The sequence below is a fragment of the Kluyveromyces marxianus genome, chromosome 3 (assembly GCF_001417885.1).
Source record: "Kluyveromyces marxianus DMKU3-1042 DNA, complete genome, chromosome 3".
NCBI lineage: Eukaryota > Fungi > Ascomycota > Saccharomycetes > Saccharomycetales > Saccharomycetaceae > Kluyveromyces > Kluyveromyces marxianus.
Genome location: NC_036027.1, coordinates 719,636 through 745,032, shown reverse-complemented (window position 1 = coordinate 745,032; position 25,397 = coordinate 719,636). Strand labels below are relative to the sequence as shown.

Genomic DNA, 25,397 nt, shown 5'->3' with positions numbered 1-25,397 from the left:
ACCTGTTTTTGTTTTTGTTTAATTTTTCCATAAATTTTTCACCGGTCAAATGCTGGATTATGTGTCATCCAGGTGTGGATGCTCTAAAAAGACATTGGGTGAGAGAGGTCATAGAGGGTGAGTGTGACCGAAGTTTGAAGTCAGGTACAGTCTGACATGAGTAATTTAAGTTTGTATTAATCATGCGTGTATCGAATTAATTTCTGGTATATATAATGTAGAGTTGGTGGATGTAGTTGATGGTGTTGGAAGTGCAGTTTGTATATCCAGGCAAAAGACCAAGCACACCAAACAGTACAACTACAAGTACAACTACAAGTACCACCAGTACACACAGCTTACCAAGCACTAAATAATTACCGCTACAAATATGGATACAGAAGAAGTTTTCGCTTGCTCACTCAGAGATTCGTCGTTTTGCGATACGATAGACTACACAATTGTCAAGCCTCCACTATTGTCGCACACGCCAGATTTCAGCTTTGACGAAGAAGAACATTATGGCCTACCCCAACTAGATCAGACACAAACCCCGCTATTATATGCTGTTGAGCCGGTGCCAGCATTCTTAGACGAGGATATGTTCTCATTGGACCAGGACCAAGACCAAGACCGTATAGATCAGCAAAACCAAGATTTATTCACTTTCCCAGTATGGACAAAATCAAGAAACGGCGGCAATGACGCCCACTCATCCGTCCTAATACAGAACTCTTCCAAGACAGACTCAAGCTTCTCTACTGTGCCGCAAGACAACTACAGGATATGGCTACAGAGCTTTTAGGCTGCGGTTCAACCAGCAACAGCGCCTTTATTTTCTGCATCTAAAAACCAAGTTTATCATCAGTATTAGTACGCATCCGGATACAGGTACACTCGAGTACCTAGTACAAATACCAAAAATAAAACATACACACAACCATACCCTTTTGCATATGAGACGATAAGAGTCAGACGATCATCACATTCGGTCTGGGGGACACTTAGCATACCCTCACTTTTTGATTTCGAATACTTTTTTTTTTTTTTTTTAATAAAAATTTACCGCTGGAAACACATATAAAAATACACAACTAGTACACATTTTACATAATTCTTCACTCACCCACACCAAATATAGCTATCCTTCCTTCTGTCGAGAACCCTGCTTGTTTATTTTCTTTCTTTCTCTGAATTATTCAGTCCGTCTTTGTTTTTTGTTTCACTACCCTGTTTTGTGTGTCCTCCCCTGCGCTGTCGCTCTTCATTTAGGGGAACCAGTTGTCCTGACAAGCAGACAAAAAAAAAGGCAATATATAAGATAATATAATACTTGTACTGATATAATCTACACACATACACACATATATATATATATATATATATATATAAGTATGTGTATTTATGTATATACGCTTAAATAAATATTGCCGTCTGTTGTATATACATTTACACTTTATACAGTTCTGGTAACCGGTCGTGGTGATATTGCGAACAGACCTGTAGAAGCAGCCTAGTAATGTCAGTGATTACTACTGAAGAGAAGCGTTTGCAGCAGAACAAGAATCGAGAGAAGTACTGGTTGAAATGGGGCCCATATCTCTCAGAAAGAAGCTGGGCAACAGTGAAGGAAGACTACTCCCATGATGGTGACGCTTGGTCGTTTTTCCCCTTTGAACATGCCAACAGTCGTGTGTTCAGATGGGGCGAAGATGGGCTATTTGGTGTTTCCGACAACAGGCAGATTATTTGCTCTAATGTTGCGGTTTGGAATGGGAAGGACCCCATTCTCAAGGAGCGGATGTACGGTCTCACTAGTCACCAGGGGAACCACGGTGAAGATGGGAAAGAATTGTACTACTACGTTGACAATTTACCATCGCACGCCTACATGAAAGCTATCTACAAGTATCCTTTCAACAAACCGTATCCTTACGAGGAGTTGGTTGCTAAGAATGCGGAGAGGGGTTACGATGATCAAGAGTTTGAGATTTACGAAATTGATGGCTTGTTCAAGGAGAAAGACACTGGGGATACCCCTTACTTCGATATAGTGTACGAAATGGCGAAAGACGACGATAATCCAATGGACTTGAACTTCAGAATAACAGCCTATAATCGCAGCAGCACAAAATATGGCGAATTGTACATTATTCCCCAGGTTTTTTTCAGAAACACTTGGTCGTGGGAAACAACTGATCGTGTGAAACCTCATTTATCAAAAACGGGTAACAATTTTGTCACGTTGAATACGGAAAAGTACGGAACGCACTACGCTATATTCGCGCCCTCGCCTGGTGAATTCGACAGCTCAGAGCAAGGTTCTGACGAGGAGAACAGCGATGATGAAGCTGCAGACATTGAACCTATATTGTTGTTCACAGAAAATGAATCGAATTTAAAGAAGTTGTTCAACTCAAAGGAGAATCCAGCACCTTACACAAAGGATGCCTTCAATGAATTCATCATCAACGAGGACCCATCAGCAGTGAACCCTGAAGAAGAGGGTACAAAATCATGCGCTGTATATCACTTTCCTAAGATTCCTCCCAATGAATATGTTACGGTTAGATATAAATTGACGGACCAAGCGCTGCCTAAGTTGGACGATGAAATGATCATCGATGAAGATGATTTCGATGCTCTGTTTGATAGACGTGAACAAGAGGCCGACAATTTCTACTGGAGAGTAACTCCCAACCCGATTTCTGATTCGTTAAGAATGGTTCAAAGACAAGCTTTTGCCGGTTTGCTTTGGTCGAAACAGTTCTACTATTTCGTCCAAGACGAATGGTTCAATGGTGATCCAATGCAAAAACCTCCTCCACCAAAGAATCGTGCTAATGGTAGAAATAAGGATTGGAAACACATGTATGCTCAAGATATCTTGTCATTGCCTGATAAATGGGAGTATCCTTTCTTCGCTTCATGGGATACCGCTTTCCATTGTATACCGCTAGCAATGATTGACCCTGAATTTGCCAAGAAGCAATTGGATCTTTTCACAAGAGAATGGTACATGCATCCTAATGGTCAAATTCCAGCCTACGAATGGAACTTCAGTGATGTTAATCCACCAGTTCATGCATGGGCTGTTTACCGTGTCTTCAAGATTGAAAGAAATATGTATGGGCGTGAAGATAGAGTATTCTTAGAACGTGTTTTCCAAAAGCTTTTGTTGAACTTCACTTGGTGGGTTAACAGAAAGGACCACGACGGTAACAATGTCTTTGAAGGTGGATTCTTGGGATTGGACAATATTGGTATCTTTAATAGATCGGAACCTTTGCCTACCGGTGGTACTTTAGAACAGGCTGATTCGACCGGATGGATGGCATTTTTCTCTTTGCAAATGTTAAACATTGCTTTGGAACTTGCTAAGAACAATCCAGTTTATGAAGATATAGCAACAAAATTCTTCGAGCACTTCCTCTACATCAGTGATTCAATGTCATTCAAATACGAAATTGATAGTGCAGACAACTTCAAGGAAGAAGTTAAGGAAAGCTTATGGAACGAAGATGATAAATTCTACTATGACGCTATTTCATGGGGAGAACCATTTAAACAGCAGCTTCCAATCAGATCTCTTGTTGGATTGATTCCGTTATACGCCTGTATGACGTTGGAACCAAGGATCTTGGATAAATTCCCTGGCTTCAAGAAACGTATTGACTGGTTCCTTGAAAATAGAAGCGCCATGTTTGGTAGAAATATTGCCTCAATGGAAAAAAGGGGTGTTGGGGAAAGACTATTACTATCATTGGTGAACAAAGAAAGACTAGAAGCGATTTTATCCAGAATGCTCGATGAGACAGAGTTTTTATCTGACTATGGTATTAGATCGCTCTCGAAGTATCATGAAAAGCATCCGTTCACCATGTCCGTGAATGGGGAAAAATACGAAGTAAGCTATCTACCAGGTGAATCTAACTCTGGTATGTTTGGTGGTAACTCTAATTGGAGAGGTCCTGTGTGGTTCCCCACTAACTTTTTACTTGTAGAATCTTTGCAAAGGTTCTTTTTGTACTATGGACCCGAATTCAAAGTTGAATGTCCAAAGGGCTCAGGGGAGTTTTTGAATTTGGCTCAAATAGCCGAAGAGCTTCAACATAGACTAATTCATTTATTCATTCCAGATGCAGAAGGACATAGAGCAGTGTATCACGGAGAATATAGCGATTTGTTATCCAAGGACCCAAATTTCGAAAACTTAATTCCATTTTATGAGTACTTTGACGGAGACACAGGACGTGGTCTTGGTGCCAGTCATCAATGTGGATGGACTGCTTTAGTGGCCAAGTGGATTCACGATACCGGGTTATCGTGCATCAGGTTGCCTAGAACTCCTAGGTCTTCTGTGAATGTGGCAAACCTCGACAACGCTCACATAAATTCATTGTTAAGTGATGTCAAACCAAATATGCCACGAAAGATGGCAAGGCGTAAAAGCTCCAAGTCGTTGATCAACCTTACTGCTACTCAGCTTGAATTGACCGAAGAAGAGAAGTATTTGCACTATATTGGAAACGCCAGAAGGGAATCTCTCAAAGCGGAGCCTCGTTCAGGAAGTATTATCAGCAGTGAGGAAGATGATGAAGATTTGGCACTGTCCCTTGAGAGATTACGGAAGAGTCGGAGCGTAGAAGAAGAGTCACGTCTGGTGAATGAGTTGAGAAGAAAGCTATCTCATACAACAATAAACTCCACAGATGATGATGAATTGGAATGTGTTCCATGAATAGAAGCAATATCATATATATGGCATATTTAGTCTAAACCTTGATACATATAAATTTAAATCAACTCTTCACGAGAGGAAATAGAGACAGTTGCCTTAGGTCGCTTGACTTGTCTGACTAAGGCATTTATCGGACGATAAGCACAACGAACAATTTCACATTGCAAAATAATATATAGTTAGTTAGTTAGTTAGTTAGTCAGTTAGTCAGTTAGGTCTACTTGAACTTCGAGAAAATCACCAATAATATGAGAAGGATTAGCACGGCTATAATCGCATATGAGATGAACTTATTCGCTATTAACCTTCGACTCATAGTCTTCAACGTGCTGATACTCTTGTCAACATACGAATCAGCGTGAAACAGCGTTTGTCTCGCATTTTCTAACGTTTCCCTTTGAGACCTGAGATCCATCATAATCTGCGCACCCACATTTTCCGTTTCAGAAGCCAGCCTAGTTGCATCCGTTAATTTATCACCAGAACGTTGCAAGATTGCATGGTTGGACAAAAGCTGCTGTCTTTGTTCGTCATTCTCAAACGTATGGCCTTGGAGCAACTGAGCTCTATCGTTATCCGCAATCAACTTCTTTAACGGCGTCTTGATGTCGTTTTGGCATTGCTTCCTGTAATCCCGTATCTTTGCCTTATAAGACGCCCTTGCTTTAGAGTCCAGCGAACTTCCAGTGTTATTTAGTTCTATTTCCATCTGGTCTATCAAATCCAAAGATTCCTCATAATATTGCTCGATCTGGGCTAGAATTTCAGACGATCCACCGCTCTGCAACACTCCAGCATCACTGCTAGCATTGGATAGCAACACTTTCGCCTGGTTGATAGCCACTTGGCATTCGGACTCGTAGTTTTGTAACAAAGAGGACATGTGTACGATGTTCCAAATTGTGTCAGTTCTTCCCCCCAACTGATATATCTGTATCGAGGACTAGATAACCACTCTAAAAACCCAGTATTCTTCTCTTACGTTTGTTCTATAGGGTGCTATATATATTAGAATTTAATGAGCCTATAGCTATATATCAGTAGTGATATACCTGTACATTTTTGATTTTTGGGAAAGGGGATTTAACTATCATGTGATAATCACATGATACAGAATTCACCCTCTCTCTCTCTCTCTCTCCCTTCAGTCTTCCCCCACTCCCCAAAAGAACAAAGCATATACAAGAGGATTTGATTTTTCGATACATTTTTTTTTCTTTCCTTCTATGACATTTCCTGTTATTTCCGATTTCTCATTTAGTTTCCATTCATAATAGAACTGAAAAATGGAAAAACCGATGAGATTCTGATATAAACTAGTCCGTATCGAAGAAAACCAGTGCACAGTAGTTAGTCAAACTATCAGTTACGCTAACGTTTGTTAGGAAAATTGATCAGGAGTTGTTCTGCATCAGTATCCATTCTTTTCATCTTTTTTTTTCCATAGCAAGACTAATATAAAGTTTACAGTATGTTGAGGACCATTCTACCCAGACAAGCCGTGCTTCTGAACCAGTTTAGAACTGGAGCCATGCATTCTAGGATGCAGATGAAACCACACACGAGGCTCTGGACATCCAATTTGATTGGCAAGCGTTTCCATGGGCACCTACATAAGCCAAAACCAGGTGAAGAGTTGCATGTCACTTTTATATTGAAGGACGGTACGCAGAAAACGTTTGAGGTAGCGGAGGGGGATTCGCTACTAGACATTGCGCAAGGCCATAACCTCGACATGGAAGGTGCATGTGGGGGTTCGTGTGCGTGCTCTACTTGCCATGTGATAGTTGACCCCGAATATTACGACGCCTTGGAGGAACCAGATGATGATGAGAACGACATGTTGGATTTGGCCTATGGTCTTACCGAAACAAGCAGACTTGGTTGTTGTATTAAGATGAGCAAGGATATAGACGGCATTCGGGTAGCCCTTCCCGCGATGACAAGAAACGTCTCGTCCACTGACTTTGAGTAAAGCTTTTGATCTATCTATGTGTAACGAACTAAACTGTAAATACAACCCCCGCTACGCATATATTACGATTACTCGTTAGTAGTTGGTTACTCATTTATTTATATATATATAGCATCTGCCTAATGTATCGACTTCCATATTCCTAAATGAGCTCTCTACACCGAAACTGGTAGTAGCATTGGGTGTGGCATTGGCAGTGGGGCTTCATATTGCAATCAAATGCTGACTCTGCACAGTTTTGGAAATCTTACCCGGATATGGTTGTAGTTTCGTATTCGTTTCACGTTTTTTTCACTTCTGGTTAGCTTTTGTAAACAAACCTTTATACACTGAAACGTCAACAAATAAAAGGTCTGTCTGAACCTGAGCGGTATACCGGGCTGTTGCAACATCTAACAACTAGCGATTCAATTCTTGTCTTTGAATTTTCTTTTTTTCTTTCAAGGCTCGATTTCGTAATCAACTGGGGGGAGGAAAAGAAATATCCTTTCGTGTGATTGATTGGATGAAACAGGTTTAAAGAAGTAATGCATGAGAGTAGAATTCCTTCTATAAATTCAGGGAAACGGCAGAGGCCGTTCTCGTCAGCTTCCCTACCAGATGAAGATAGACTCCCTGAAATACATGTTACCAAGAAAAGGCATTCGGCTTTGGCGAACATTACAAACGTCGTTATGAGCAGCGGTGTGACGAGTATGGCTAGTAAATCTAGCATGAAGGCGGAACCTTTCTCATCACCGTACCAGTCGCAGCGCCAGAGCACGAATATGAGGTTGTTGAATAAGTATTTTTACGGGGATCCGACTGTTATAGAAGAGGTGAAAAAACGAGAAAGAAAGGTATTGAAAGATATTCACATATCTTCGAATCAAATTAAGGAAGTCGATGCCGAACTCGAGAATCTAAACAATAACATTATTCCTCAGTTGAAGTACGATTTAAACAAAAAGTCTAATATATTCCGACATATGAAACAGGACACATTGTCAATGCAAGAACAGTTATACCAGCTGAATAATGACTGTGATCTAAAGAAGAAAAACCACGAATTGATGCTTAACAACTTAAGTCTGAAGCATTCTGTGAATATGCAAGATATGATGAATTATTGGCATCAGAAAATATCGGAAAAAAGACATGACTGGGAACTCAAAATACAAAAACTCAAGCAAACGGAACCTGATCCAGCTGTTCTAAACGATATTAAAATGCTAAAGGCGGAAAAACAGGAAAGAGAAAAAACCTTACAAGAATTGAAGAATGCAAACGAGTCCGAGTTGCAAGATCATGAAAATAAGTTGAAAACAGAGTTTGAACAATTCAAACAAGAAAAGAAAAAACCACTGGCGAAGTCCATATCAGAGAATAAGAAACTCAACAGTGAGCTGAACGAATTGATAGAAAAGAAGAAGAGCTTACTGAGAAAAATAGATGACAAAATTAATGAAGAAAACTCACTGCGTGAAGCCATTAAGGAAAGGAATCTGGCATTGAAAGCTTTAAATGACTCTATAGAGCCGATAGAGCATGAATTAAGCCATCTCCAGTTGAAGTTTAGATCAGAAAAAGAGATAACAGATGCCATAAAATCCCAGGCGAAACAAGCAGAAACTGAATATACCAAACAATATGATAGAATGGAACAAGAACAATTGCAGAGAAGAATACTAGAAAATACCATAGATGATTTAGACGGGCATATCAGGTGCTTCGCATATATCAACTGCAATGACCATGATGAATATGAAGTGGATTATATGAACAAGTGCATCATCGGAGATCACGACACTTTTTATTTCAACAGAGTTCTGCCCAGAGATTTGGTATCCCCATTAGCATTATTCAGTAGCGAATGTTTCACCTTTATTGACTCCAGCTTGAAGGGCGGGAAGAGCTGTAATATTATATCGATAAATGATGATTTAAGGAAACAATTTCTTGAGACTATTCAACAAAAGTATCCCAACCTAAAAATCCTGGTACAAATGGTAGTTTTGAACGACGATGATTCTTCGAAGGATTTGTTGAATTTGGAAGACAGTGACTTATCAGCTGTCATTGAAGAAAAATGCATAGACTTTCATGCGCGTAGATTACCGATTACAGAGGTTGATGGTTATATGGTATCGGATTTCAACGGTATTCATGTCACAAAATTTGAAATATTTAGAGATGAACATAACTTTGAAAGCATATTCTTCATTCAGGCGCCAAAACAAGAGGTGGATAAACTTAATGTCATTAGAACATCTAAGCTGAAAGGTACACCTGTTTCCACCTTCTTGCAGTCACTTTTATCAAGACTCCAGTCTTTGATTGTCTTCAATTTTGATACCTTAGATTCATCGTTATTACAATTATCACAAACTTTACATAAGCTACCAAATCCGAAATAGTAGATATTTTTCCAGTCTATAAGTGTAAATAGTTCAAAGAAACACGCCCGAAAATCCACCCTTAATTACGCGCCCATTTTGTTGCGAAGCGCGTAACTGTCTTTTCGATTGTATATCTCTATTCACTTTTTTGTAAGAATATCCTTTATCAACCAGTTAAGCTCTTCTCTTGTTCCCATATTCTTCTCATCAAGAGGAGTGAAGCTAGGTTTTTCCTGCTTGAAATACAAAAGATCATCAATTGGACTTTTGAACTGGATAATCTCATCATCATTGACTAATCCGTTCGTTGTAAGTCCTAGGTATGCACCAGTAGGATCTACGACGTTAGGGAAAATAGTAAATGAATCTAAAGCGTCCTCATTTGTTAGAGATATGATTCTATTTGCCGTAATATCTTTTGCCTTATCGGTTTCCTTTTTATCACTGAATGAAGTACCAGATGCTTGCTGGAAACCATCGTCATTTAAATCATAATAATCTGAGTATTTCTTTTCTCTATACCGCACAGTGTCAATGGTAGATTCTATAATTGTTTTCAAATAATATTCTAGCGCAAGGGATACAATATCAACACAACGAGAATCAATTTGACCTACGATACCATTCTCTCGGGCTATTCCCACCATTCGGAGATATAACGATTCATTGTCAGGTAAAACATATGATTCTGTAGAGAGCTGGGTTTTAAATCCACTCATTATCTCTTGAGACCATTCCTGTGGTCCTTTTAATTCCTGTTGTTGTATTCTTTTCGCAGTTTCCTGATTGAAAACGCATGGTAATTTTGGAATCTGCCTTAGTCTAGCCTGAAGCACGGAGCATAGTACAAATCCCCTCTTACCTGCTTCCTTTGTAATCATTTTCAAACGTTGTCTGTCGGACAACGGTAGAGAAACGACAATTTTTTTGTATAGTTCGATTTGAGAATTTGGTTTCGATCTTCTCTTGTTCTGCTGTTGAGATCCATTCCTAAATCCCCATTTAGATGACTGAGGGTCATCATCCGTAGTTTCTCGAAGAGAATTGGTGAATAATGAAAGTAGCAACTGGTTATGCAATCGTATTAAATCTCTTGGCTTAATGTTTGGTTGTTCTTGAGTTGGTCTGAATATAACATCTAATTCATTGACCAACTCTTTCCTGGATAGTTTACCAAGTATAAATAAGGAGATCAGCCTAGCGTACTTTGCCCAATGCTCCTTACTCAAATATTCATTAAATTCGTTAATCATTGATTCTATATCTAAGCGTTTGTCCTGAGGAAATCCCATATTGTCCTCATCTTTCTCAGTTTTTTGTGACTTTGTTATAGAGGAATGGTGGTTGTGCTCGGTCATATCGATGTCACTACCCATTGGAGTACCTTCGTTACCAGCTCCCATGGCGCTCGACGCGATTGGCGTTGATAAAGACATGTTGTACCTTGTCACGTGATAATAGTTACGCTCTCCCGCCTTTCTGTATAACTGAAAAATCCGTCAACAAAACGAAAAACTAGTATAATTGAAATGAATATGAGGCAATAGATGCGGTAATTTAGCGGGTTCTTTTTGCCAATCAATATTATGGTATCAATGCACTCCTAGTGCAGTCTTAAAACAATGGTATTGTCGTTCTTTATCCGTTAATTTTCAAAGCATTTATCCTTATAAGTCAGTCTTACAGTACAACTGTTTTTCGTTTCTGATTTATTCATTTCAATTTCAAATTAGAAACCATGTTAAAGGCGGGGTAACCTAATAAATAGTAGATCTTAAATAAAGAATAAAAAGCGTAGTGATGAGTCTCACAAAAGAACAATGATAATAAGGAATGTCTTTTATAACTAATTAGGTTCAAAGAATGTATGGGAAATCAAGATTAAAAGAATAATAGAGCACTGCATTGTTGTTACGTTAATTGTTTTTTCTGTTTGTTTTTTTTTTTTTTTTGAGGGGTGGAAGCATGAATTGGGTATTATTTTTGATACATAATATTTATCGAGAAGACAAATTTACATATGTATTGACGTATTCACATTCCTTTCAAAGGCGATAGACTATCATAGCTTGGTGGTGATGCCGTAAAGGAATTCAAACTCTGGCACTGTAAAGAAGAGTTTGGAGACCAGTTATATTCAGAATCAAGTGAAGTTGACATAGACTTTGAAACCATTGGTGGTTCGTAGGGCGGTAAATGCAAACTTGACCCCATATTCTTATCGATTATCATGACAGGTATTTTGAAATTGATGTTAATTCGTCTTGAATTGTCTACGAAGCTGCCAGGATAGTAATTCAGAGTAGTGTTCAAACTGATTTTCAAAAAGTGAGTTACCTTTAGCTTGAATCTTTTCTCGATTCGATCATTCCGAGGTAATAAAAGCCTTGATTCTTCACAGTAATAGGGCAATATCTTTGAACCTGTTCTGGAATCATCGTTTAGACGAGAATGGATTTGTAGATCTTCAAATTTTGCCAGAACTAGATCTGATTTCTTGTCTCTTGGAGGTGAATAGTGACCTAAAACAAAGGTATTCGACTGGATATATGATTTCTTAACTGGAGTGACGCCATCTTCCTTAATGCATGGCATCAGTGCCATTTGGACGAGTGATAGAGTCACTCTGTTAATTGTGGCTTGAGGTTTCGTTTTAAAGCTAAATTGGCAGTGGAATGGGCAATTTAATTCAATCAGCTTCGAAGATATGAAGAAATCGTAATCTAAGAAGCCTTCTTTGTATGATCCTTGCGAGGTAATAGATTCATACTTCAAAAGACTAGATGGAGAAAGTGTTTTGATTATGGAGCATTTGTGAGTTAGGAACACGTTTTCATACTTTCCGGAAGTATCTAGCGTCATATGGTTAATGGTGCTGGTGTTACTGATATTACTTGTCGATAAAGTGCTCATGAAAGCCTCTACCCTATAAGAAGTGGAACCTACAGCAGATTCGAAGGAAGAGTGGTAATTGTAGGGATCCAAGATAAAACTGAATGGCACAATGTAGGTTCCTTTACTTAGTAAAGTTGGCGTCTTTTTGAAGCCAGTGACTTCATCAGTTACGAAAGGTTTTAAGAAAGTGAATTTACCATCCGTGGAATCCGTTAATACCTTTACTGTCTTCTCATATTGCTTACGACGAGGTATTTCGTCATCTTCATCATTATCACCCAAACAACCCGCATCAGTTTTTTTTTCCAAGACACACACGTATTCATTGGAGTATCCGTTTAAACGTACTTTTAGATCGTTAATTACAACTGATGTTGATTTCACAGTAAGTACCAATTTCCCAGATAACGAAGTCCGATAATTTGCCAATTCTTCCTCATCGACTTGTGAACGTGAATGATCCATCAACGAAGTATGCGACTTCAAGTCCTCTTTTAGACCAGGTAGGAAAACCGTGTCATTTTCCAAGATCAATTCCACTCGAAGATTATTTGACTCATGAATTGTTTTAACTGGGTTTTGCGACTCATCAAACGGGTTGTATAAGAATGATCCGTTGTCAGGGTTGTGTTTCTTGAAACTCTTCAAAGATACCACCGAAGGCGGTACGTTTCTGGCCTCGCTGCTTTGGTCGGAAATAAGAGAGTTGATCGGCATCAAAGTAGGACCTTTCGTCGATATGCATTCATCAAAAACTGTTGGTAAATGGTTGAGATCGTCGTTCTCATTATACTCTGGAGGTCTTTTTGAGTCACCTGACCCACTAATACTTAATTTTCGGAAGAACATTCCTTATGATGTAATACAAACTAAACTTGAGCCTGACTCACAAAGAAAACTTTTTATTTTCTAAAATTGACAAAAATCAAAAAAATAAAAGGGAATGATGATTAATTCAAATTAGCCGACCAGCCTAGGTGATGGGGTGTTGAAATTAATTTATTCGGTACTCGAATTGAACTCTGATATAATCTATAATTGTCAACCAATTATAATTCTTACGTTAATAAGTTTAATTGACTACAGTTCTTGAGTCTTAAATCCTTGTGTGGATCAAAAACTTCATAAACACAAATTATATATGATTCAAGTTAGGAGATGAGCACTTGGGTGGTACAAAAAAAATTATGTATGGGTTAGCTACATTTATATAAACTTACCCAATGGCCCACGGAGTTTAATAATTAAATAGCCACTAAAAAGTCTGAAAAACTCAATAAAGGAGCAGTAGTAAAGCTAAAGTTCATTGAAAATGCACAAAGCCTTCTTGCGTTCCGAAGCCTGGACAAGCACGTAGATCCTGTTCGATTCACTTTATAATGCGAAAAGCACGCCCGTTAGATCGCGCTCATAATAATGACTCACTAAGTAATGCCCCTATTCCATGGATATTTGCTTTTGTGGCTAGAATCCTGCTCCAAAAACTAATAAACGCAGAATAAGTACGCTAATTATTGGGATCAGCCACGCCTCTTCCCTGGCTGGGGCAATTCTTTTTTGCGTTTTTTTTTTTTTTATTTATTATTTTTCATGGGATATTAAACATCCTCAATGAGCTAGCCAGTTAGTTTACGCAGGTCTGGAACGCGATCGTTGTCGTTTTGAATATGAAGAAAAGGTTACCCTAATGCATATTACAGCATAGGGCTAGAAGTGCACGTATGCCTAAGCCACATTGTAAGGGATGAGATGAATGTGAAATAAGGTCATGGGAGGAAACGGTACTCCTTGCCTAACGTACGTTCGCAATTAAGTAAGCTCAGCCCTCTCCTCATTTATTGAAGAGGGGTGAGGCGTATATGGAAATGATGTATTTTAAAGGGTTTGCAGATCTGTAAAGCAATCCGGCTAGACTCAGTTGTAGTTTGACGTCATTTAAATTTATAGCGATGGCCTCTTCTCAACCGCCCATGGTCACGTTTATGGAAAGAGGAAAGGAAAAAAAAAGGGGATGGATGGGTGCCTGGATCCCTAGATATGCCCGATTTTCGCAACAAGAAAAAAAATCTATTATTTTATTTCTTGGGAGATTTGGCTTTTTTTTTTTTTTTTGGACCCTCCTAAAGAAAGACCTATTTTCAAAAAATGAAAGGATTAAAGAATATTACTGGAGCTGCTACGTATGGACTAAGGGTTAGCACTACTTGAGAGGCTTATATATATTTATGTATATTTTTATATTGCAAGATAGTAGTCAATTGTATAGAGCAGCATATCTTGGGGGAGAAGTTGGTGATGAGTCAGGTGAATTCTCTGTAGATGAGTATGCCGCTGTGTACACTAATGGAACACAATCATCGAGACAGTTTATTGTTCCCGAGAATTCTAAACAATTGGATAATATTTTTGAATTTGTAGTTTCTGGTTCATAAGCAGGCAAGTGTAGTGTCGAACCCATATATTGGTCAAGCACTATCACTGGTATCTTGAAGTTGATGTTCGTTTTCTTGTACTTCTGTTTCGATGGCGAGGCGTCTGCATGGTCAGTCCCCACAGGAACGGCTGCTGTTGCTGTTATTATCACGTGATGAGATGTTTCCAACTTGGCGATCTTTGAATCTTTGGTCGGTATTTTTAGTCTTGATGCCTCGCAGTAAGTAGGCAGAATTTTTTTGGTCAAGATACCGTTATCGCGCTCATCTGAGATTACTATGTTGTCAAATTTCACATTAATGGTGTTTGATACAGCGTTGGCAGGCTGCTCGAAACTGTCCAATTGGAAAAATTGACTCTTGGCGTATATTTTCCCCACTGGAGTACACATATCTGTCGTCACGATTGGAATTGTCATTTTTTGCAGCAACTTGACGTCAACTTTCAACAGTTTTGTTTCTGGAGGAGCAATGAGGTTCAAAGTGCATTGGAACGGCTTCCCAATTTCTAAAACTTTAGAGGAAAGGTAGAAAGAATAGTCGGTATTCTCCTTCTTAAGAAACCCTTGGTCTTCGACCGATTGATTCTGTAACATGGTAGAATAAGGTATTGTTTTCACCATTTTGCATTCTTGGGTGAGAAATATTAGTTCTGGTTCTGGCTTCGGGAAAAACATACCGAAACTGGCGCTACCTCTCCTTCCGCCTTCCGGAAGCAAAGTAAGAGAGGTCTCTACTCTATAAGTAGTGGATCCCCTCATTGATCTGTAAGAAGCGTGGTGCTTCCTAGAATCCAATACGAAGGTGAAAGGTATACTATATGTACCCTTTGTTAGGACGATGGGGAACTTATCGAAACAAACAATCTCATCAGTGATGAAGGGGTCATAGTATGATGGCCTTTTTTCAGGACCTTCCCTGAAAAGCCGAACCTGTGATTCTAAATTAGATTTGTTTACGGTAGTCCCGTCTTCGTTAACCTTTTCTATCTGGTCATTGTCCAGCACACATAAAAATTCGGTGGAGTATCCATTTAATCTGACTGCTAAATTTTGTATTACCAGTGATGTTGATTTAACCGTAAGAACCAAGTGACCAGATAAGGATGCTTTTTGAGATTCCAATTCATCATCTAATGATGAGTTTAATCCCGGCAAATACACTGTATTAGAATCTAACTTTGTTTCCAACCGTAATGTCAGGCAATCGTGGACCGTTTTTAGTGGGTTCGCTGTTTTGTCGAACACATTGTAAGTGAAGGGAGTAGCGGAAAATCTCTTGGCTTTGTTCAGACGAATGAGCATCGGACGAGAAGGAACCGGCCCATCTGCAGATACGAGTGGAACGATATGGGGGCCTGAAGCTGAACTCCGGTGACTCAGAGCAGTGGGTGAATTGTCACAAGAGTCACTTACGCTGTAGGTTGGGGGAACATCTGATTCGAGCGGAGAACAAGTTGGTGTCAGCGTCACTTTTGGGTTTTGAAATATCATAGGTGAAATAAGTATGAGGGTTTGGACTTAATTCTTGTTGTATTTTGTCAAATCTATTCAAAGCACTTCAAAATGACTGTTTAGAAATGATCCAATTGAGTTTAGTCTATTTGCTTCGGTATGGATTAAGGAAAACTGTTTATTTCCTATGCCTCTTATATGGATATAGAATTGCCCAAGGAGGACCGCATTACGGCTATTTTTACATGATTTGTAATTACTTCTCAGGGTTCTAACAGCCTTTTAGGGTCAATTAGCATTATGATTCATCTCATCTCATCTCAACTGGGTAGAAGGGAAAAGTGTATTCCCGAACATTCAATTTCAAGCTCGTTTCGTACTGCGATGCAATGCGATGACTATTTCCGAGTGACACATTTAAACGCAGGATCTTCCCTTTAGACTGACATTTTAAAAAGTATTAATAAAGCCAAGCGGAAATTCGCCGCTATACCATTGTAACAGAGTAACTTGGCTCACGAAACGCGTGAAGCGTGTAAAAAAAGCACGTTTTGAATTATTTCCGCTATAAAATAAGGATACCGCGCGTCTTTGCCGCCAATAGCCGTGTTTTCTGACCCTCACTTTTCCTCTTGAGCGTTCCATTTGTGTATGTGTTTTTGTTGTTCTTTTGCCGCCCGTCAGTTTTTTACGCTGTCGCCAGTAAAAACCCAAGACAAGTGCGGAAAGTGCGGAAAATGTATATAAAAAAGTCAATGAAACAAGATTTTTCTCCACCACTGACTCTTTTTTTTCGACAGGGTACTATGACTAATGTACCCGTTACCCGGTGTATACGCGGAAAAAAAAGTGTCAAGTTAACGAAAACCAAATTGCTGAGACCGCGGCTGGGCGGGTTTTTTGGGTTTTTTGAGTTTTTTTTTTTGTTTTAATTTGTCAGAATTCAACCCTCTACGTTGTCCCGTGGAGCAGAAAATACTGTCAACCCATGGAAGGGAACGGCAAGGAGTGGGCAAGGACAAGAGAGACGAAAAGTGACATGTCACGTGACTGAATCACCCTGGTCTCATTCGTCTTCCTCCAAATTTTCCCCCGATTTCCACCCCGGTTTTCCATAGCGTCGGCCCAGCAAGGTTCTCCTGCTCTTTTCAAGGCAATCGAGATCAATCCCTCCCACGGTAACACACAATACCCGTTACTGCCACTACCACTGTATCATACCATATATGTCACATATCTGCGCTGACTCTTGCATGTATTAAGATAAAACGAGAATGCGGGAAAATATCCCATATCAAAAAAACAAAAAAAAAAAAAAAAAATTGTAAGAAAAAAACACTAGGGGAAACAGAATATCCATCCTCCCTGCTCCGGCGTCCACAGTTCACCGTGTGCCTGTACAGGTATCTTTGGGTTACTGTTAGATAACAGCACGCACAAACTATTTGGGACAGCTATGATTAGAAAGAAAGAAAAGAAGTCAAGTCTTGCTGATAGCGTAAATACTCTAAACTCATTGGATGACATATGATCAACCATTGTGTTTCCAAACCAGGGAAGTAGCTAATCGCACGAGAGAGACAGAGGGACCTAATCACAGTAACTTCTGTGCTTGATTCCATTATCTAAGCTCTGATAACCTCTACCCTACTTTACTCCTCTCCCTCTCCCTCTCCCTCTCCCTCTCCTCTTCTCTGAAACCTGTCAAATAACGCACCACAGCCATTTTTTTGTCTTTTTCTTTTGACTTGTTCCAGTTTCACCCACTACTGTCTGGTAGCCAGGCTAAAAATGTGTCATGAATCCACCCTCCACTGACACAATTTTCCAATGAATTTTTTAACGCAATCTCAACAGAATCGCTCCCTATCTCACGCAAGAGATAACACCGCTTTCCATATTGAGTGACAGCTACTTCATGCCACAAGCTGCCATGAAGTGCCACGCCGAAAGGGCCCTAGCGCCCACCCCCTACCTCACTTACCTCTTGTGCTCCCGGGGCCCTTTGTGCCCTTCTTACACCTACACCCTCTCACACATGTGTCAATTAGAGCCCACACTGCGCAAATACATAACATGACATACCGTGCCATACATAGCAAGCGCCCACTGCAACTGCAGCTTTCCACACAGGCCTCATCCCATTGATTCATTCCCTAAATCAAGAATAGACCTTCCCTGATTCTCCTATTGCCTTTTGCTCGCTAGTATTATGTGCCACAACGGGCTCGGGGTTTTATTACCTGATTTGTAATGCTATGTCTTTCTTTTGTGCGAGCTTCTCAGCGCACTGAATCCAACGCACGCACAATAAAAAAAAAAATCACACTCAAAAACACGCACGCAAGAACCAACGAACGCATCGACGCTTGATACGCGCGCAGAGCGCGCGCGTGCGTGCGATTTCCAGACAAAGTAGTCACACTGCTCTCTCTCTCTCTCTCATTCACACACACACACACACACTCTGCTCGTAGCCGAGCGAGCGGACATTGCAACATTGCAACACTCAACGGACGTTTGTTTGAGGCCTTAATCCCACTTTTCAGTGCGAACTTTTTAATGCGCTTTATGTATTTCTGTGATGCAATTCGGTAATACAGCCAGTATCATCAAGCCGGTGTGTATCAGCACTGAGAGATGCTCCCAGTACCCATTATGGCCATCATTATGGCCATTAATTACTCTATTTTCATATTACTACTATTTTGATGCTCTTATTGTTGTATTATTTTTTTTTTTTTTTTTGTTTTTTTCAGTACTAAGTATATTACGATAATGAATATCTATCCGGATTATATATAATTGGCCGGGAAAAAAAGTTTGGCAGTGCTCTTTAGATAGGTAGGCATATATATGGTTGTTGATTTAGGATGGGGAAACACGCAAGCTTCCCAAGGCTATTTAGATCAATAGTACAGTGAGGACACAATGGAGGCTAGTATGTCGCACGGTATTGCGAATACAAATGTACATGCGATTAGCATGAGTACTAGCAGCAGCAGTAATGGAACAGGGCCTGGATCTGGATCTGGGAGTGGAAGTGGAAACGGCAATGCAGTGACCCTTCCCTCTATCAAATCGTTGTTGTACAGCAACAGTAATTCTGGTAATAACAGCGATGTTGTACAGGTACCCTCGCACGCTCTCCCACACGAGATTCAATATACAATGACGGATATCGCCCTAAATCGACATATTGGTGCCAATTGCACGTCGTCATCTTCGAAGCAGATGCTTCCTCCCTTGAGGGCGAGATCTCATTCGGAACCAATGGATCCTTTAGTGACACTTTCGAATACTGCATCGCAGATGTTGCATACGCGCGATAAACCGGAAGGAATAACGCAGGGTGTGTCGGTAGGCCGCTCGAATTCGCTTTTGCTTACGCAGAGTTCGCATTCGATGGCTCGCCCCCAGCATTCTGTATACTCAATGATATCCACACATGGTACCCCAGCTGGAACGTTTGTTCCGGCTACCGCTCCGGCAAGTACGCCCAACGTCGTGCTGTCGACGCTCTCGCCGATTTCCACTCCAGCTATAACAAACAACAATACTACTCGTGTCATGAACACTCACACCAACAACAGCAGCAGTAACAGTAACGGTATCAGTAATGGACATATGAATAGCATCCACAGCAATTCCAATAGTCATAGCAGTGAAGGTAATAGCAACAACAACATCACTGGTGGTAACAATTCTAATATTAATGCAGGTATGAACATGAATATAAACACAGGCAACAATGGCTTGACTGGGTACGCAATGGTAAGTGGTGTGAACGCTGGCGGCAAAAAGCACTCCCGTAAGAAGTCTAAGTCATCAAAATCTCTAATGAACTCATCCAAACGATCTAACCTTCCAAAAGAGGTCATCAACGTCTTGAACGATTGGCTTTTGAAAAACCTGCATAACCCATACCCAACTCCACAGGTTAAGCGTGAGTTGCTCGAAAAGACAGGTTTGAACCACGTACAGTTGTCAAACTGGTTCATTAATGTTAGACGTCGTAAAATATTCAATGAATACTACAAACTGAATCAATCGGTTAACACAGACAAATCTATGAAGAATTCGGATATGCTGCCATCCAACTACAATGATGACCAAAATGATGACGGATCTGATCCTCAATTGGAAATGAGGTTCCGAACTATCCCACTGACGAGAAGGAAAAAGTTGATCGATCGTCTAGAAGAATTAAAACGTTTGTCGTCAAGTAATATGCCTCCACCGAGTCATCGTCGACAGCCGTGAACGGTAAAATAAATTAGAAGGATAGTAAACCATTACACATGCAATATGTATTATTTCCATTTTTTTTTTTTTGATTTTGGTTTTTGTTATTGTTTTCGTTTGCTTCATTTCTGTTAATATCATTCATCCTGGAATCTAAATGATTATTTAATGACCCATATTTCCTATCTTCTCTAACCACTGGTTCGGAATCTATAAAAGATTCTGGTCGTATCTTGAGAGTCAGAAAAATAAAAACAATATAATACCAAGAAAAAATGTAAAAAATGCAGTAACATGGCCTTCACTTTAATGACTATTTTTAATTCTTCAGGGTCCATATTTGCAAGATATTTTCTCTCCTCTTTCATTTACATTTTGGATTTATATTATTTGTCTGCTCTTTCCAATTCTCATAAACACTAGACTTTTGTTTTCCAACTCTTATTTCTATCTACTGTGTTTTTTTAATGTTTTATGAGAGCCTATTGGGCGAACCGGTACTTTATACAGCTAATAAATCATCATCCTTACCTCTAAATTTGTCTCCAAGTTTATTTTGGAATAATTTTAATCTTAACTTTTTTTTTTTGTTTTTAGTTTCGTGAGCTTCTATAGATTGTATTTCGTCGCTAGACGTTCGGTATATAATTTAGTAACATATGAAGTATCTTTCTAAGGATTCCTGCTTGGGTTGTGGTGTTTTTAATTTTGATGAGGTTTCTCTTCACCACATATATACATACATACATACATACATTATATTATATTATATTATATTATATTATGCAAAAGATACAATAAGTACAGTTCAATACATGACAACACAATACATTTATTACAGTACAAAAATTCTAAAGATGTCTTAGAGCTCGCTCATTGACCGGGAATGTATGCGTCTTCATCCTCGTCTACTATATCATCTTCTTGTTGTTCAGGGATGTTTTTTACCCTTCTTGCACCGAAATTGGCGTTAGTTCCAATTCTGTTTTCAAGAGGAGTGTAGAAACCACCTCTAGAAGCATCAAACTCGAATCTCATTTCGTCGCTGACTTGGCCACCACTCTTACCTCTACCGAATTGTCTTCCTTCCTCGAAACCAGGGTCCAAATCAATGGTGATTTCACGGTCATCTAGCTTGGTATCACTCAGGTATTTAATCGAATTTAGCGCATCTTCCATCTTCTCGAATATTATAAAACAGAAACCGCATGGTGTAAACTTAAATCTATCTAGACCCATGATAATCTTCTTAATAGTACCACATTTAGAGAATAATTCATAGATCTGTTCCTCACTAGTGTAGAAAGATAGGTTACCAACATATACAGTACATGACTTCATGGACTTTCTCAACTGTTGGAGTCCAGATTCTGGGTCACGTTTAGCCTTACGTATCAAATAACGAGATGGCTTGTCCAATCTATCACAACTGTGATCATATTTAATCTCATCAAATTCAGCTAGAGACATCTTTTAAGCTTCTAAACCACTAATTATACCAAAGATTAAGAACCTTGACTACTCAATCTGTGTATTTGGCCTTCTTGGTTACAATACTAGCCAAGCTATGCCACTATTATTTGTATATACAACAAATTCTATGTTATATGTTTTTTTTAATCTTTATTATCTTTTAGTCTTCATTATATTTTGTATACTGGAAATATGAAAATCTGGTTTGTGTCAGTCACTACGAGAAATAGAGAGAAGCCTTTTACGTTGGGGAAGCTTTGACACTAAAACCGAATGAGTTAGGTAAGCAACATATATTATATAATTATATTATGAAATTTCAAGGCTACCAATTAGGCATTGAACTACCTGTATCTCTTGAGTGTGCTGTTTACACAATTCTCTTTAACTAAGATACGGCTAGTCTAGTCTGGTAAGAAAAAAAAAAAAAAAAGAGTTTTGATATTGTGTGTGCTTGACCATGACTGGTTGATATGGTACGCCTAGCTTTCTTCCTTTTCATGTTACAATCCGATATAGTGTAACGGCTATCACATCACGCTTTCACCGTGGAGACCGGGGTTCGACTCCCCGTATCGGAGTGTTATATTTTATTCTCGTTCAACAAAAGTTGTGCGAGGAAAATTTTTTATGTTGCTGCAGTAACTTTTTTCCTTCTAGATTGTTGAAAGAAAGTGACGGTGTTAAGTTGGAGGCTGGGTACACAATATGTAAAAGTATAATTATAAAAGAGAGGATAATAGTAATAATAATATGGATATATATGTGAAATACGTAAAGTATAATGAGAATAAAAAAAACAGGCAACAAAACAATTAAATGGCTAAACCATATCAAGGTAATATGAACAGATAAAGGAGAAATAAATGAAACTGTGATGGTAGTCATTTAAAAAAAATAAGAATAGAAAACCGTGAGTAGTAAAGAAGGAGTGCAATTGTGTGCGTCAGTGAGAAAAATACACGGACATGAGCCAAAAAAAGAGTAAAAAGAAAACGCTGAAAGTAATAAAATAGAATTTGCTAATATGGACACAGAAAAGAGTGAAATAATTCATGACATCATGAGAAAATTGAAGAAAATGGTGTTATAGCGAACAGTAGGTTTGACATCAATTCATATAACGCAACATAATACAGCGTAGCAAAATACGTTGATAAATGTAAAACAATTTAAATTCGTTACTTTGATTCTTCTCTTCTTTTTTTCTTGTTTTCCGTCGATGTAAAATAGTCCAGCTCCAGCTCCAGATATATTATCTCTTTCTTCTTATACCGTGAGGTTTCAATAGTTCGAAACTGCACATTAAGCCCGTTGTGACACTCATGACAGCACCCCAGTTTTCGAATTCACCGCAGTAGTTTGGAGCACTAAATATTGTGACCAATTTCTTCCTTGCAAAAAACTCATAACCGTCTTCGACTACCATGTGGCCTCTAATGATCAAATCAAATTTGAATTTAGAGCAAAAGTCTGCAATGTTTTTCTTTGAGAAAGTATACGAGACACCACGATCATTCAGAGACCAATCCTTGACAGAGGAGTCTGGATCTGACCATAACAAGTCTGTTAGGAGACCGTCATCTGGAACGTCTGTCGGCCTATGGATATTGGCCACCTGCCTCAAATCTGACAACTGAGGAGAGATACCCCCATGTACGCAGAAAATCTTGTCTTGGATGATGGCGGCGAAGGGCAAACTATTAAAGACGTCGACAAACATCTTCCACGCTTTGGTGGACAATCGACGCTTACACTCATCGTAGAAGCCGTACATCTTGGTGACATTAGCAGACTCGTGGTTACCCCGCAACATGAAGAAGTTGTCTGGATACTTGATCTTGTAGCAGAGCAATAGTAAGATGGTTTCCAGAGATTGCTTGCCTCTATCGACGTAGTCTCCAAGGAAAAGATAGTTTGTATCTGGTGGTACACCGGACAATCTCAAGATCCGTAAAAGATCTGTGAATTGGCCGTGGACATCACCGACGACTTTAATAGGTGCCTGGAGCTTCAATAGCGAAGGCTGATTCAAGAAGACTTCTCTAGCCATGGTGCAAACTAGTTGGATTTCCCACGAGCGAAATGGGAAATCCTTTGAGTGGTAGATTCTAGACTCACCAAGGTAGAGCAATTTCTCGATCATGTCGTCGATATTGACTTGGTCCGTACAGTTGGGGTCGTGTGCTGCACGCTTCAAGATGATCGGTCTTGCGGATCTTTGGTTTTGAATCTTAACACCTTTTCTGAAGGAGGACGAGACGGACGATGGGGCCGTGCAATTTTCCTCCTTGATAGGGGGCAAGGACATGGGAGAGTGATCGAAATGAGAGTCCGATAACGATGATGAAGAGGTCATTGGTAAAGAACCACCGCCTGGAGCAATCGCCTGAGTGCTGCCAGACTTCATCGAGAAGGACGAGTCAGAAGTTGAAGAGATACTTGAAGTATTGGACGTTGAGAAAGGGTATTTGGTGGAGTTTAGTTCGCATGCCAGCGATAAATCAATGTCCAAGTCGAACGTTCTTGGCGTAGACGAAGATAATTGGGAATTCATGTTCATGTTCATGTGTTGTTGTTGTTGTTGTTGCTGTGCTCTGCTCTTGGCAGATGCAATCAATGTTGGATTCGTAGTGATAGTAGGTAGGGGCCTACTATCATCTGGGTCATTAGGTTCATTACCGGTCTCATCACTCAATGACGAGCCTTGTTGCTGCTGAGAGCCACTTGAGTGTTTGATCGTACCTTGAATGCCATATTGATTCTTAGACGGGCTGTTTCCCATATTCTAGACAAATATGCTATGTTGTGAAATCACGAATGTGTTACGAGAGCCTAGGCCAATCTATGTCTGTCCAATAAAAAAATGTTGATTCAATCGAATGTTGAAAACTGTCCTGTCCTGTCCGTTGATTGTTACTCCCTACTACTAAAAACAAAAGTTGGCGAAATAAAACACCTAATATCACAGAAGAGACACTTTAATAGTTGATTATGGTATGGAAGTGGAAATCCTGTTATGCTAATGCCAAATGAAGAATGGTAATATTCACAAACTAGTGCTTTTTTTACTGAATTCGAATTCTGATTCTGATTCTGATTCTTATTCTTTCGTTTCTTCTTTTTTGGCTCCTAGATTTTACCTCTAGACTAACCTCTAGCTATACTTTCCAGTAAATGAAATCGCTTGCTTGTATATATCAAAGTAAGAATTATAACGTATAATCTTACTTAACCTGTTAAAACTTGCTTTATTGAAACACACCCCAAATTCGTTTACTTTCTCCCAAAACTCCCAATTTGTAATTGTAACTGGCAAAGTTTCCTCAAAATTGGTTTTTATCTTTTTTTTCTTTAGCCCTTCGACATTTTTGTCATTTTTGTCGTTTTTTTTTGGGCCATGTCCGTAACTCCTTCGTAGCGCAATTCCTCTCCCTCTTCTTTTTTTTTTTTTTTTTTTTGGTATTATATTATTATTATTATTTTTTTTGGGAGCGCACGCACACACCGTGCCAGGCTTTGCATTGTGCGCGCCGTGGCCTTGGCCTTCGTCCTATCTCCCACAAGGGGGAGAAGAAATTGGGCCAGGAAAAATTAAAAAAAAAGAAAGCCGAATTTTTTTTGTTGGACAAACTGTGACGGCCCCGGGTAACCATTTATCCCCCCCTTTCTGTGCTCTCGCCCTACCTGTTCAAAAAACAACAATCGTGTACACGTGACTTGTAATGTCGGTGGGTCGTCTGCCATCCTCCACTCGGTTATATCCCTGCCTTTCCGGCCGGCCGATTATTCCTTTTTCCATAATTTTTTTCCTCCCTCTCTCTT

At 39.5% G+C, this 25,397-nt stretch overlaps 11 protein-coding genes and 1 non-coding gene across 12 annotated transcripts; 6 read left to right on the top strand and 6 right to left on the bottom strand.

The window, feature by feature from the left end:
- Positions 1-370: 370 nt before the first annotated feature.
- Positions 371-784, top strand: ATG41 (Atg41p; the record flags this gene model as incomplete). The annotated part of the gene is made up of 1 exon (XM_022818843.1): positions 371-784. The coding sequence occupies one exon, from the start codon at positions 371-373 to the stop codon at positions 782-784; it is 414 nt and encodes a 137-aa protein (XP_022675469.1).
- A 714-nt stretch (positions 785-1,498) lies between these two features.
- On the top strand, positions 1,499-4,720 carry KLMA_30337 (uncharacterized protein; the record flags this gene model as incomplete). The annotated part of the gene is made up of 1 exon (XM_022818842.1): positions 1,499-4,720. One exon carries the CDS (start codon positions 1,499-1,501, stop codon positions 4,718-4,720), a length of 3,222 nt encoding a protein of 1,073 aa, XP_022675468.1.
- Positions 4,721-4,937: 217 nt separating this feature from the next.
- VTI1 (v-SNARE protein VTI1) lies at positions 4,938-5,603 on the bottom strand (the record flags this gene model as incomplete). The annotated part of the gene is made up of 1 exon (XM_022818841.1): positions 4,938-5,603. One exon carries the CDS (start codon positions 5,601-5,603, stop codon positions 4,938-4,940), a length of 666 nt encoding a protein of 221 aa, XP_022675467.1.
- A 588-nt stretch (positions 5,604-6,191) lies between these two features.
- YAH1 (adrenodoxin) lies at positions 6,192-6,695 on the top strand (the record flags this gene model as incomplete). Its single annotated transcript, XM_022818839.1, has 1 exon — positions 6,192-6,695. The coding sequence occupies one exon, from the start codon at positions 6,192-6,194 to the stop codon at positions 6,693-6,695; it is 504 nt and encodes a 167-aa protein (XP_022675466.1).
- Positions 6,696-7,222: 527 nt separating this feature from the next.
- On the top strand, positions 7,223-9,091 carry CIK1 (spindle pole body-associated protein CIK1; the record flags this gene model as incomplete). Its single annotated transcript, XM_022818838.1, has 1 exon — positions 7,223-9,091. The coding sequence occupies one exon, from the start codon at positions 7,223-7,225 to the stop codon at positions 9,089-9,091; it is 1,869 nt and encodes a 622-aa protein (XP_022675465.1).
- A 122-nt stretch (positions 9,092-9,213) lies between these two features.
- HFI1 (Hfi1p) lies at positions 9,214-10,509 on the bottom strand (the record flags this gene model as incomplete). Its single annotated transcript, XM_022818837.1, has 1 exon — positions 9,214-10,509. One exon carries the CDS (start codon positions 10,507-10,509, stop codon positions 9,214-9,216), a length of 1,296 nt encoding a protein of 431 aa, XP_022675464.1.
- Positions 10,510-11,107: 598 nt separating this feature from the next.
- Positions 11,108-12,817, bottom strand: KLMA_30332 (sporulation protein 23; the record flags this gene model as incomplete). The annotated part of the gene is made up of 1 exon (XM_022818836.1): positions 11,108-12,817. The coding sequence occupies one exon, from the start codon at positions 12,815-12,817 to the stop codon at positions 11,108-11,110; it is 1,710 nt and encodes a 569-aa protein (XP_022675463.1).
- Positions 12,818-14,222: 1,405 nt separating this feature from the next.
- On the bottom strand, positions 14,223-15,893 carry KLMA_30331 (uncharacterized protein; the record flags this gene model as incomplete). Its single annotated transcript, XM_022818835.1, has 1 exon — positions 14,223-15,893. The coding sequence occupies one exon, from the start codon at positions 15,891-15,893 to the stop codon at positions 14,223-14,225; it is 1,671 nt and encodes a 556-aa protein (XP_022675462.1).
- A 2,946-nt stretch (positions 15,894-18,839) lies between these two features.
- CUP9 (Cup9p) lies at positions 18,840-20,117 on the top strand (the record flags this gene model as incomplete). Its single annotated transcript, XM_022818834.1, has 1 exon — positions 18,840-20,117. The coding sequence occupies one exon, from the start codon at positions 18,840-18,842 to the stop codon at positions 20,115-20,117; it is 1,278 nt and encodes a 425-aa protein (XP_022675461.1).
- An 855-nt stretch (positions 20,118-20,972) lies between these two features.
- CBC2 (nuclear cap-binding protein subunit CBC2) lies at positions 20,973-21,569 on the bottom strand (the record flags this gene model as incomplete). The annotated part of the gene is made up of 1 exon (XM_022818833.1): positions 20,973-21,569. One exon carries the CDS (start codon positions 21,567-21,569, stop codon positions 20,973-20,975), a length of 597 nt encoding a protein of 198 aa, XP_022675460.1.
- A 512-nt stretch (positions 21,570-22,081) lies between these two features.
- KLMA_R313 lies at positions 22,082-22,153 on the top strand. Its single transcript has one exon. It is a non-coding gene; the product is annotated as a tRNA-Glu (tRNA).
- Positions 22,154-22,827: 674 nt separating this feature from the next.
- Positions 22,828-24,357, bottom strand: PPQ1 (protein-serine/threonine phosphatase; the record flags this gene model as incomplete). Its single annotated transcript, XM_022818832.1, has 1 exon — positions 22,828-24,357. One exon carries the CDS (start codon positions 24,355-24,357, stop codon positions 22,828-22,830), a length of 1,530 nt encoding a protein of 509 aa, XP_022675459.1.
- Positions 24,358-25,397: the final 1,040 nt, after the last annotated feature.